Source organism: Protomyctophum parallelum, assembly GCF_964188405.1.
Source record: "Protomyctophum parallelum genome assembly, chromosome: 15".
Taxonomy (NCBI): Eukaryota; Metazoa; Chordata; class Actinopteri; order Myctophiformes; family Myctophidae; genus Protomyctophum; species Protomyctophum parallelum.
The window spans coordinates 11,837,016-11,849,484 of NC_139710.1; the positions used below are offsets into that span (position 1 = coordinate 11,837,016).

Consider the following 12,469-nt stretch of genomic DNA (forward strand, 5'->3'; position numbering starts at 1 on the left):
GACAACATGCTATGAAATGCCATTGACATACCAAAACAATAAGGTTCAAGAAAATAAACATCATATTGAGAGATCAAACTGGCCAAACCCTATTCTGGTATTACACAATGGTACTGCGCTGCAGTGATAGACATGAATAATTCAGACCTAACATCACAGACACCCTTGTAACGATGTCTGTAAATTAAATCAAATTAACAAGTGACAATGACGTCTACTTGGATTTTAATCACCACAGTGCTCGGGTCACTTGTCCTTTAGTGCAATGGATAATAGGAATGGATAACTGTGAATATAACTATGGTTGGAGGGAAAATACAGTACTTGATAAATGTAATTTTTTTAAATAAAAGGCAAGATCAAATGATCAAAACGTAAAAAAAATCATAAAGATTGGTTACAGTCATGCACATTGACTAAGCATGCACCAGAAGCACTATGAAATAGGTCAAAATTTGCTAGGGTAGTGGCAAATCTGTCAAGTCTCTGTGGCAAGTCTCCATCATTCACTAAGGTACAAACGGTAATACTATTTGACCCACTTTTAACTAATCATGACAAAGTCATTCAACAACTTCAACGACATGACATGTCTGAAATTAATTCATTTGTACGATAGCTAAGAGCATTTGAGAGTATGTAAAATAAATAATGCGCTGTAATTCAATTTGCGGCCATGCATTATTGCACAGATAATGATTTGAATAATTGTTAATTTTGGATTAGTCGATTAAACATTTACAAAAAACATGATTTAATAGTCAATTAAATTTGTCGCTGCGCACATCCCTAAACACATACGTCTAACAGTATTTTAATGTAGCAAAAAGACAGAATGGCAACTGATATTTAGGGGAATGATTAGTGATGCGTAAAGCCCCAGTTAGCCCCGTTTGTCCCCGTGTGAGGGCAGCAAATACAGTACCATAAAAGTCAAACATTAGTTCAGAATTCACTATTCTGACATGATCTTAAAACAGAATTGATACATGCAGCATTCATCCTAATTGCTGCAAATGTATGCAGTGTTTTATGGATTTCTGTCTATGTCCCTGAGATATTACTGCCTGTCTGTCCATTTTCTACCAGTCTGATCTGGCTACTTCACTTAAATATCCAGTGCTTTTAACATTTCCCAAGCAACAAACACAAAAACGCTTACTTGTGCATGACACTCGCATTAATTATTTCAAGCACAAGAAAAATAGGTCCTGATATCTGCTGCTTCTATGGAATGAAGACTAAATGACACTGACTGGACTATGCCACTTCAAACTGTTGGACGGAAATAGGTTATAGTTCTTCCTGCTATCAGTCATCTAACATCTACTGCATTCGCTGCCTTCTAAATACACAAATACAGTGTTTGGATCACAAACCCTACCCCTGTCCCACTTTTGATTTCCTCAGAAAGGAGAAGGGGGTGTATGCAGAAAGGGAGCATAGGCAGATCTACTACCCAGGCAGTTTCTTAGTGCTTGTTTTGTTTTGTTTCATTTAACGTCCTGTGTATGTCAAGAACAGTGTAGCACTGGTATTTTTCAGACGAGAAAAAAGCGTGCTTATCGATGTCAAACTATAGACAGGGATATTCGTATTTAAACATGGAATGTCCAGTTTGGGTTTAAAACTGCCTGGGCTGTGGATCTGGCTCTTTAAGTGTCCAGAGTACACCCCATAGCCCATATGTACCGTATAAAGGGAAAGACAATAATAGACCCATAAGTTACCGCTCATAATATTCAAAAAGGTAAAAAGAAAACATACATTTTATATGCTCATTCATGAATCGCAACTCCCAAAACTTGTAACCCCATTTTGAGAGTTCCTCTGAAGATGTAGGATTAGGGCTGAATTTCTTCTTAGTACGTATTGACAGATGTAAATGCTTTAAAAACCATGACTTAATGAACCATACACGTTCAAGTAGATTTTCAGATATCAAATATTAATATTTCCCCTTCAGAGTAACCTCCCCTCCCTCCCAAGTATCTCCCCACCCACAATCCCACCATCCACCTTTCTCTACTGGTCCCCGGTACGCTCCAGGCTGTCTATGACGCGGCTCAGCCTTATGTTGAGCAGCCTGACCTGAGTGTCCAGGTGGTCGATTTTCTCTTCCAGCGAGGCTGACGCACCGCCCCTGCGCCAGTACGCGCCCACAGGTCCTGTCATAAAGTACACAGCCATGATGAAGCAGAGTGGCAGGACAGCACGCTCCGGGTCGCCCTCGAACTTTTGCAGGATGTAGAGGCAGGACAGGGCAAAGAGGGTGACACGGGCGAGCCAGAAGAACCGTCCGAAGACGGCATGCAGTAGGTAAAAGAAACCCCCAAGGAACAAGGAGAGGAACCAGTAGGCCAGGAGCACGGCGGCTACGAGGAGCAGGGCACGTGCTGGGGAGTTAGTGAGGGAGGTGGGACTGAAGTAGTGGCTGAGGTTGGAGGCTAGTGGAAGAGAACGTGGGGATTACAAACAAGAGAAAGTAGATGGAAGAAGAGAAGGTAAGATTATTGCTGTGTCTTTAAATGTCACGTTACCATAAGACAAGAAAAATGTAATGTAGAAAACACATTGAACGTTTTGTGGCTAATCGCAAGATCAATTGTTCTCCGTCATCAAATAAATGCCATAAATATAACCTTAAAAAAAATAACACCACATGCTTACAGTCAATGCCCATGACATCCAGTAGATCAGTCCAGATCTTCCATATGGCGTCAATGAATCCATCCACCCCATGAACAAACCGCTCTGTTGTCTTAGAGAAGAACTGCAGATTGGGAAGCAATAAATATGTCGTTTGCATTCATACAGCATTCTGGAATATGTTTCTTTAACTAATAACTGTTTAAATGATGGTGTATTTTCTTTTTGTAAAATATAATATGGAGTGAGTCCAACATTCAAGTTATGCTCATCTAGAAGTGTACAACATGTAGGCTGCTCAATGCAGGAAGGAAGTAATGTTAGGTTTAAATACAGGAAGTTTTGGCTTGACACTTTTACATTGCAATATTTGAGCTTTCAGACAGTGATATCGAGATCCGCATATATCTAAACATCAATATTTCCATTTGAAAATGTGAAATACTCTGGTCGGCTCAACTTGAGTGACATTGCTGTGAACGCACAAAACCAGCTAAATTACCAAGAAATTATTAATGTGATCAGATGGATTCCCAGATTAATCATGAAAATGCTAATCTCAGAGTCATCATAGTGCGTTTTCTAATAACGCTCCGTCGGTTTTTCCGATAAACGCGTCCATGTGTGCAACCACCTTTAGTGTTTTAGTATTATGCGATTGCCTGGCCAAATGATCCTGATCCTTTCAATGTCACTGAAAACAACAATCACTGCCGAAAACAATATCTACATATTGTGCCCGAGTGCATTCTTAGAAGGAAATGGAAATGCACACCAATGTGTTCTCGACCCAAGGTCCCAATCTTGGATTACACCGAAATTAAGAGACAGCTGTCATGACCTGCATGGCCTGGGCCTACCATCTGTGCAGATAGTAAGTAGCCTAGTAGGCTATATCATGTGACAGTATTCTGTCATTCTGCAATGCATTGCATCTTTATATCCACTTAAGTAGCACAATTATACGCTCTTATCCAAAATGGCAACCATGCATTTGTGGTCAGTCAGACCAGGCGGCGGGCGCGCTCTTCTGTTCGCCATGCTGCTCTAGTACGACGGTAAGTCAAATGTGATGCTCGGGTTGGCTAAGGCTTGCCACGGACAGCTGAGGCAGAGCAGGTGTCGGAGACTGGAGTCACTAACCTTGTACAGTCCTCTAATGTTGTCTTCTCCAAACACATTGCTCAGTGTCTGGTAGATGCCGTTCGCAGCCCGTCGGAAGCTGTTCTGGTTGCTCGAGTCTTTCCTCCTGGCCGCTTCGGCTGCACACAGCATTGACGCGAAAAGCACCAATACAATGACGACGCGCTTATTTCCCTTCATAGCACCAACGGCCCCGGAGTTTTGAAGCTGAATTGTGTATAAAAATGGCTAAGTCAAGTGCAGACTTAAACGGTTAGTTAGCTGCCTAAATTAAAACCTTGGGGGATTGATGTCAAGACGACAGGATACTAGCCCAAGCCCAGATCGAGCAGCTCTGTGATGGTGATTTTTCGTGTGCACTGATGGGTCTCCCAGGCGCGCGGTTGCCCTCACCGGGTAGGGAGTGCGTACAACAACTCATTCTAGTAGCAGGTGTGTACAATTTACCCTGCTACTAGAATGCTATTGCCTACCGATGTTTTACAGTCTATGCTACCGATACGATATTAGACTATTTAAAAACAAGCAGTAGTGGAAAAGGTACTCAAATGTTTCAAGACAGTATCACTAGTATCAATACGAATAGGCCTCCTGCAATTGATTGTAGAAATACTACCGTGTCCGACGTATACAAATAAAGGTCAGTATTGGAATTCAAAAGTACAAAGGTATGGTGGTAGACCTATTGATATCAACATGTAGTTAAAGTACTCTGTACTCATTGCAGAATGTCCCATTTCACAAGTTTTCTGATATTTTGAAAATATTGATTCAGATTGATTGATTGAAATGTCTACTTCAGTATGCAGAATGGGTACATTTCAAACGAAAGTAGCTAGCCTACAGGTCAATACAAAAACTGTTACTTGAGGATCCGATAGATCCAGAAAAAGCACGGACTTGTTTACATAAGGGTCCTCAATTTTCAATTCATCGGAACATTTAATGACATACAAATATACAATTATTATTATCATTATCATCGTACATCATCCATTCATTGTCAATGGGAATTTGTATAGGACAACAATAGCCGATTTGCTCATCTACATAATGTAAATTCTCCATTCATTGTCAATGGGAATTTTGTGTAGGACAAAAACAGCCGATATGCTCGTCCACATCATACTATCATCATACTCTCATCATCATCATCATCATCATACTATAATTCTAACAATGTCTGAGTGTGTGTCTGTGTGTCAGAAACACTGCCTTAGCTCCTTATTGCCTGCACCAATCACTCCCACTTTTCACACAGGCATTGACCATATGGAGGGCGTAACGAAGCCCTTTTTTCGATTTCACACATTAATGATTATTAATTAATGTATTAGTCAATTACAAAAGGCACCCGGGCGCAGTACCCCCCATGGCCACAAGGGGGGGGGGCAAATATCTCACAACGGGTAAGGGCTAGTATGACAAATTCTCCATTAATTGTCAATGGGAATTCAATGTTTGTGTAAACATTGTAAACTACAATATATAGGGCCCCTCAAAAAATTTAAGACATGCTTTTCCTTTTTTTTCGAGGGCCAGTTTCAAATTGCAGCCGCAATTCGGTGCTCTTTGAGAGTGGTTTTGAAGGAGTCTAGGGATTCACATTTCTTAATGGCTGTTGGTATTGTGTTCCATATTTTAGTGGTATAGGAGAGAAATGAATTGTTTGAGCCGAATCTGGGTTGCACGTGGTTAGTTGTGGTTCGTGGTTGTGTACTTCGTTGACATTAAGAAAGTATTTTGACAGGTATGGGTATCTTGCCTTGGTCTTGTGTCATAATTTGCACCCCCTCCCTATCTAATTATTGGACAGTATTAGGATGTTGATATTAATTCTGTATTCATCCTTAGGACTCCAAATCACACCTTAGAAAGCATATAAGTGTCTATTTCAGACACCTGTCATAATTTCACCCCCCTCCCTATCTTATTGGACAGTATATTAATTCGATGTTGATATTGATTTTGTATTCACCTTTAGGGCCCCAAATCATACCACTGCACTAGTGTCTATTAAAGAAAGTGCAAGATCAGTGCAATAAAGGCCATGCCATGAATCTTTCATGAATAACACATGATACGGCCACTTCTTCTGTAGTCTGGAAACGCGAGACTATACTTCTTCTGCCACTTCACTTCATCCACTAGTGATAGGCTACCCAATACCATCTAGTGGAAAATGAAAATATGACAGAAAAGCATCTGCTTAGTGCTTGCTCGCTCAGCGAATCAGCGCACTGAGCGCACTGTGCAATGCAAACTAATAGGCGAGTGCGCTCCGGTGCGGTATGTCCGAACGGAACCACTAGATGGTAGCATTGTGTAGCCTAGTGTTAAAGTGTATGAAATGGCATTTTAGTTTAAACAATGACTACATTTTGTTGTTTCACATGGTAATTCGGATGTATAGCCTACTACAGCAGCAGTATAATAGAAATAAGGGAGAATACCATTTTGGTGAATACTGAATAGGCCTACATCTCATTTCTGATTCTAGTGTCTTGCTGTCCTTTTTGGGTGAAACGTGAATCCATCACGCAGTGTCCAAGCAACAACGCACAAACAACAGCATTGTCTTCGCTGGCAGTAGGCCTAGACTAGAGTAGTAGAGTGAATCATTTTCAACTCAAGTCTTAGAAATGACTGAGGCTGCGGGCGGCATAGAATGTCAAACAATATAGATAGTAGATACCGGTATTTGTAAACCTTACATTTTAAGCAATCATCTAAGAAACATGTATGGACGTGCTCCAAGAGTTACCTATATGACCGTAGGCAGCACATCTCCCGACGTTGGACCGGGGTCGTACGACGTAACAGACAAGGATAAAATATCAGGCAAGTTTTATGGTTGCCATTTGCCACGAATTAAGGAGGCAATTTAACTTCCAATTCAAATGTACACTAAAGCTATAAAGAATAGTCCAAAGTTAAATATTCACCAGTTGAATAATAATGAATAGGCTACACAGCCAAGTCACAATTAAATGTAAACACCATAATAATAATGTCTCAAAAGTGATAGGCTACTCACGCCGTGTGGGTGCTCCTCGGTGCGTAGGCCAGGCTATATCTTTGCCAGACTGGGTTGCCTAGCAAGACCTCAGGCCAGGGATCGGGATGTGCTGTGCCTGTGTCCTCCAGCTAGGTGTGAGGGCAATGGAAGTGCCACATATTATGCTATAGGGCCTATGCTGGAATAGGTAGCATGTGAAGATATTAGAGATGCCCACAACAGCTAGATGCAGCACTGGCAGATATATACTACTACTAATGTAACCAGAGGCTATATAGGCTACATACCAGACGGACCACAGACTTAATATTAAAATATACAATCTTTATTGGAAATCATCTCATTCCGGCCAATCACAATTTGCGTCCTTACTTTTTGTCTTCAATGTTTGTGTTTACGTAATGTTTGTGTTTACACAAACACTAAAAATTGGCTATTTTCAATGGTATTTAATGTTTGTGTTGGGACAGACACTCAAAACTGGCCATTCATTATCAATGGCATTCAATGTTTGTGTTTGCACATACCCTCAAAGCTGGACATAGGAGGGGCTAGCGTCCCTCATATTCATCAGTGGATTGCGGGCAAGTGAAATAATACAAAATGAGGAAAATATTAAATTGTGTACTCTTCTTCCCATTCTGTGAATTCCAAGTCCACAAGGTTTTTATATGCTTTAATCCGCCTATTCCGCCGTCATAACATTATATATAGGCTACATAGTAGAGGCTCATCAAACAATCTCCTATAGAGAACACAGTGCATAAAAGCGCAAATACAGGTGCAACAACGTAACTTAGTAAATTGATTCTTTCAATCTCCCTCAGTCCCCAGTCCCCATGACAATATCGGCCATGAATCATGATCTACTGTTAATTCATGTTCTGCACATACAAAAGTTCAGCTATCACACAGGTTCATACAGTGAAAAACAGCCGCCATGCATAACAGATGATCGCTAAATAAATACTAACATTTACATCTGCTTTATTATCAGTTCCCCCTCTTTCATCCACAACCAAGCATAAAACACAAACATCATTGTCTCCACCAAGCCGAAGGCATGGGGAGAGAGTATGTTTTGCACTCCGTCCGTCCGTGTGTGTGTCCGTCCGTCTGTGGACAGCTAATCTCCGGCACCGCTGGCTTAATCGCAGTCATACTCTGCACACACTCCCTGAATGTCACAGCTGAACCTCTGCCCCAAGGTTTTCACATTGGCCTCTTATAGCTCCTGGTGCCACCAGGAGGCCGCTTTGTGCAAAACACTTTTGGACAGTACACCTATACAGATTTTGTTCAAACATCACGCAAATTGGTACAAAGTCTCTCTAGAGCGTTTCAACGAAACGGGTCTTTCAGATTTTTCAGACTGATTGGCTAAGATTGGCTTCCAAAGTTCGCAGGAGTGCTCAGTTTCAAACAAAATGCCGCAAATCATGAACACATTTCCATGAAATTGTGCATGCACATTCCCACTAGGCCGAGGAAGAAATGCCACTTGAACATTTTCAACTCAGCCTCATGGTGGCGCTATAACTGGCCGATTAATGTTTTTACTTTTAACTGCACGGATCTGTGTAAAACTTTGTATGCACACTCCCTAGAGGTCAAGACATTTTCTAATATTACTCCTTCAGTTTTTATCCAAATTTCACGCAAATCGGTACACATGCTCTCCATAGTCACGTGATCAAGACGGGTTTGTTTGATTTGGCTTGATTGGCTTCTAAACTTTTCAGGAGTAGCCCACTTTTTACCCGTTTTGTACAAATCGCCACAACTGCTCAACACAGCGTCCGATTGCAGTGAAACTGCATGCATATTCCCACTAGGCTGAGGAAGAAATGCCACTTGACAGTTTTAAAATCAGCCTCATGGTGGCGCTACAACAGGCCAGCTAGTCGCTAGTCGCGTCACACACACAAAAAAACAACAACATATTACTCCTAAACATTTTGCCAAACTTCACACGCACTCCTATCCTCCTGGTGGAGACCTGTGCCCAGAAGGGCACTTTTTCTAGTTGTTCCACTTCCTGCAGAGATTGTATTACGTTTGCAAGGTGTGTCCAGTGCATCCACCATAGACTGGGAGCCAAGCTTCCCCTTAAAGGTCTAATTTGGATCCATTTGTACACTCTCAGAGTTGCATTCAGGAAAGCACTACAAACAAAAAAGAAAAAGTTTACATTTACTTTGACATTTCCCGTCAGTCAGTTGTTTGGTTGGTTGGTCACCCCAGGTCACCCCTCGTGACATCACGTGACATCATCAGGGAGATCCCTGATATCATCAATATTAAGCCCATATATGGAGATCCCTGATGTCATCAATATTGGCCTGCAACTCTACATCTCAAACCCATGACAATGACCTCAACTAACCCTATAGATAAGACTGGATCATCACTTATATGCATATGGCGCCGGCCAGCATCTCTACATCTGACCTCAAACCCTTAGATCTCCATATATGGAGCTGACCTGATCTGACATATTCCATATGTTGATCCATCCCCACCCGTCCTTAGATCTGACCTCATCAAACCCTGTAGTGTACACTCAAGACACACTCCATATGGCCAGTACAGTCCAGCAGTCTGCCGTCAGCCGTCACCCAGGCAGATGCGTGCACGCGACCTCAAGCGAGGTCACTTCTCGCCCTCAGGGCGTCTTACTGGTTATTTGTACACAGAATCGGGTGACATCAGATGTAGAGCCAATCAGGACATCTTTAGTGTCAATTCGGCGTGCGTTCACTTCGTGTCTTCATCTGGTCACATAGAGTTCTATATTGTCAAATTTGTCAGACATCCTGAATAACATGCATTTTTCATTTGTTAGGTTGTTATGCCCCCTTCCTGTCCCTCACCAACAGAGAGTCAATGCTCATCCAGTCCGGTCAGAGCATGCTGTTGCCGGGACCTGGACAGTATGACTGCTCACAAGTCAAGGTAAGGTATAATAAAAAAACCTGGTAATACTCAGGTTGTGATCAGCATACCGGTAACTAAAACATGTTCAACCATACTTTTTCCAAGTATTTTACATATGTTCAATTGAACTTGTTCTGACTTAATTTGTACCTGTCTAGTTGTTGTTTGCAGTTTTGGTACTTCTACATATTGCTAAGCATTCATTCTATTGGCTGATATAGTCACATAACATTTTGCCAAAACACAGCTGTTAGCCTAGCTCTGTGGCATATGACTATGAGCTGTTAGCCTAGCTCTGTGGCATATGACTATGAGCTGTTAGCCTAGCTCTGTGGCATATGACTATGAGCTGTTAGCCTAGCTCTGTGGCATATGACTATGAGCTGTTAGCCTAGCTCTGTGGCATATGACTATGAGCTGTTAGCCTAGCTCTGTGGCATATGACTATGAGCTGTTAGCCTAGCTCTGTGGCATATTACTATGAGCTCAGTGAAAAGGAATTGTTCAGCCCAACTGAGCTGAGCCTTCATTTTGATTAAGTTCATTGCTTGTAAGTTTAATACATTGTTGTCAATTCATGTTTGTGATAAAAAGAAAAAGCTAAGTTATTCGTTCTTAATTGAACTTCCCTGTATTTTGGGGTGATACTAATTCAAGGAATGTCTGAGTTTGTATTGCATTATTACATTATTATATTATATGTTTACATTTACTTTATTCAGTACACTGTTTTTTGTTATATTTCCTTTTTCTGTACTTGGAGAGACTTAGAGAGACCGTATACAGTATACAGTCAACTTAGGCTACATTTGCTTCAGCTTCTTCAAGTCTTGTTCACTATCTAATCATTTGTTTTCAGACACTCATGAGAGCAAGATAAAACTTCAGTCAGACAAATCTCACTCTTATTGAGAAATGAGAATACAGTAGGGCGTAGGCTATAGAAAGTTGAGAAAGTAGAAAGATAGAAATCTCTAATCTCTGAACGTATCACCTCCTGCAAGCATAGACCTTAGCACAAACAATGTTTTCTTGCAAATTCAGGTTAGGGCATGTAATGAGGAAGATTATTATTTGTATACACCTGGACACCCCCCCAATCCCTTCTTTTGTCTCTTTCACTCACCAGTCTAACATCCAAGGTGGTCAGAGTCTTAAGAACCGATCGAAGCGTTTTGAGGAAGTGGTGTGTGAGGTTCCTGGACCCGGGGCCTACAATGTCCTACCTGCTTCGGGGAACACACTGAAGACCACGCCAGCTAATGTAGGACAGGCTGGGAGGCGTGGAAGCAAAATGGTAAGCATCATTGATGGGAAGAACTGGTAGGGGGTGACCCTACCCACAGGTGGCTGTGATATTGGCAGCCAACCTAAATGCTGGTACAAATCCAGACATTATTGGGGAATTGGGCAGTTGATTAAAGGGCCACTTCACCCCTCTCACCCCTTTTGCAACCAGAGCTTATTTAATATTTTAATTATGTTTTTAGGACACAATTAACACTTTCCTGGTGTGTAATGTTTTTTTTTTTTTTTTTTAGATATTGTAGTCATGTTCATGACCACAAATCTGCCATAATAATGTGGTCTCACTTCCTTCCTGGACTACAAAGTCACACCTCCATGCAGCCCCCCCCCCCCCCCCCGTCAAACCCTAGTCAAACACACAGACTTCATTGTACATGCTACTGTTATCTACTACAAATACTATTAACATTGAGTGACTGTAGTTTCTTCCAGTGGTGAAATGTCCCTTTAACTTATTTGACACATAATGTGGCGCATAGTGTGTGTATTGTGCCATCGTTGGTGGTGGTTGGTAATCATTGGTATTTATACACCTGATTGAAATATGTTCAATCTATGTCGGGAGCTGTACTCGTGACGCGTTGGGAAGGGAGGGCATTTCACTCACATTTGACCAGCAGTGTGAACGGGACATATATATATATATATATATATATATATATATATAGTGACGACTATGTGACAACCAGGCAGGAGGAATGTAGACGGCACCCCGGGAGCAGTATGGGTTGGCGTCCCAGCCTGCATCCTCTGTGAGGAGGAAGCCCAAAAACCTTCGATGAGGCCTTTAGAAACCACCACTCCTGAATGAAGTGTCTGGTCCTGGGAGTCTGGTGCAACGCACAGGTCCTGGCGGTACTCCTGGTGAGAGCAGGAGTGGACCTGGTGAGACATAGGAGGGGCCCAGACAGGAGTCAACCCACAGAGCCTAGTCCCTCTACATGCCAGAATTGTGCCTCCCAGTCCCGGCAGAGTAGTTTGGAGTGGTTCCAACGGATTGTGTGGCCCTGGTCTTTCCCTAGTGGGTCTGATCGAGGGTAGCTACTGGGACGTAAGTCGGGACTGGATCACCCCGGCTGGGTCACCCGAGTGAGGGGTATGATGTTCGCGAGACCCGAAACCCTGATGACCTTGGGATACATCACTGAGGATACGTCCCAGTTGCATCCATGCGATGTGTATATAACTATATATACAGTGTGTATATATATATATATATATATATATATGAGAGAGAGAGACAGAGAGTGAGTATGTTTGGGAGAGAGAGAGAGATATTGCTCGCGGAAACAGCAGTACTTCAGGGACACAATTATTTGATGGAACACACTAATGTCTGCCAATAACAATTTCGGTTGGGAACGATGTCCGTTGGGAATGCATGTCCTTCCAGTTATGCAATACCTGTTGTAC

General features: G+C 42.0%; 3 protein-coding genes across 3 annotated transcripts in view; 1 reads left to right on the top strand and 2 right to left on the bottom strand.

Moving 5' to 3' along the window:
* Nucleotides 1–12,469, bottom strand: part of LOC310872171 (guanine nucleotide-binding protein G(q) subunit alpha) — a 148,306-nt gene that overhangs the window by 35,503 nt on the left and 100,334 nt on the right. The gene's annotated exons all lie outside the window — the stretch shown is intronic.
* bri3bp (bri3 binding protein) lies at nucleotides 2,006–4,110 on the bottom strand. The gene is made up of 3 exons (XM_083783984.1): nucleotides 3,793–4,110; nucleotides 2,671–2,773; nucleotides 2,006–2,447 (listed from the first exon to the last, which is right to left on the bottom strand). Exons 1-3 carry the CDS (start codon nucleotides 3,970–3,972, stop codon nucleotides 2,026–2,028), a joined length of 705 nt encoding a protein of 234 aa, XP_083640110.1. The 5' UTR covers nucleotides 3,973–4,110; the 3' UTR covers nucleotides 2,006–2,025.
* The window catches only part of stpg2 (sperm-tail PG-rich repeat containing 2), a gene marked incomplete at both ends in the record, with an annotated part of 59,314 nt that continues 53,375 nt past the window's right edge, over nucleotides 6,531–12,469 (top strand). The window contains 3 exons of the mRNA XM_083783326.1: nucleotides 6,531–6,633; nucleotides 9,657–9,766; nucleotides 10,878–11,045. Of these exons, the coding sequence (XP_083639452.1) occupies nucleotides 6,531–6,633; nucleotides 9,657–9,766; nucleotides 10,878–11,045 (381 nt within the window). The remainder of the gene's footprint in view (nucleotides 6,634–9,656; nucleotides 9,767–10,877; nucleotides 11,046–12,469) is intronic.

Coding starts and splice junctions, on each gene's coding strand:
- bri3bp (XM_083783984.1), bottom strand. CDS start 3,972: ATGAAGGGAAATAAGCGCGTCGTCATTGTATTGGTGCTTTTCGCGTCA. Junction 2,774..3,792: donor ACATTAGAGGACTGTACAAG/GTTAGTGACTCC, acceptor CCCAATCTGCAG/TTCTTCTCTAAGACAACAGA. Junction 2,448..2,670: donor GGATGTCATGGGCATTGACT/GTAAGCATGTGG, acceptor CTCTTCCACTAG/CCTCCAACCTCAGCCACTAC.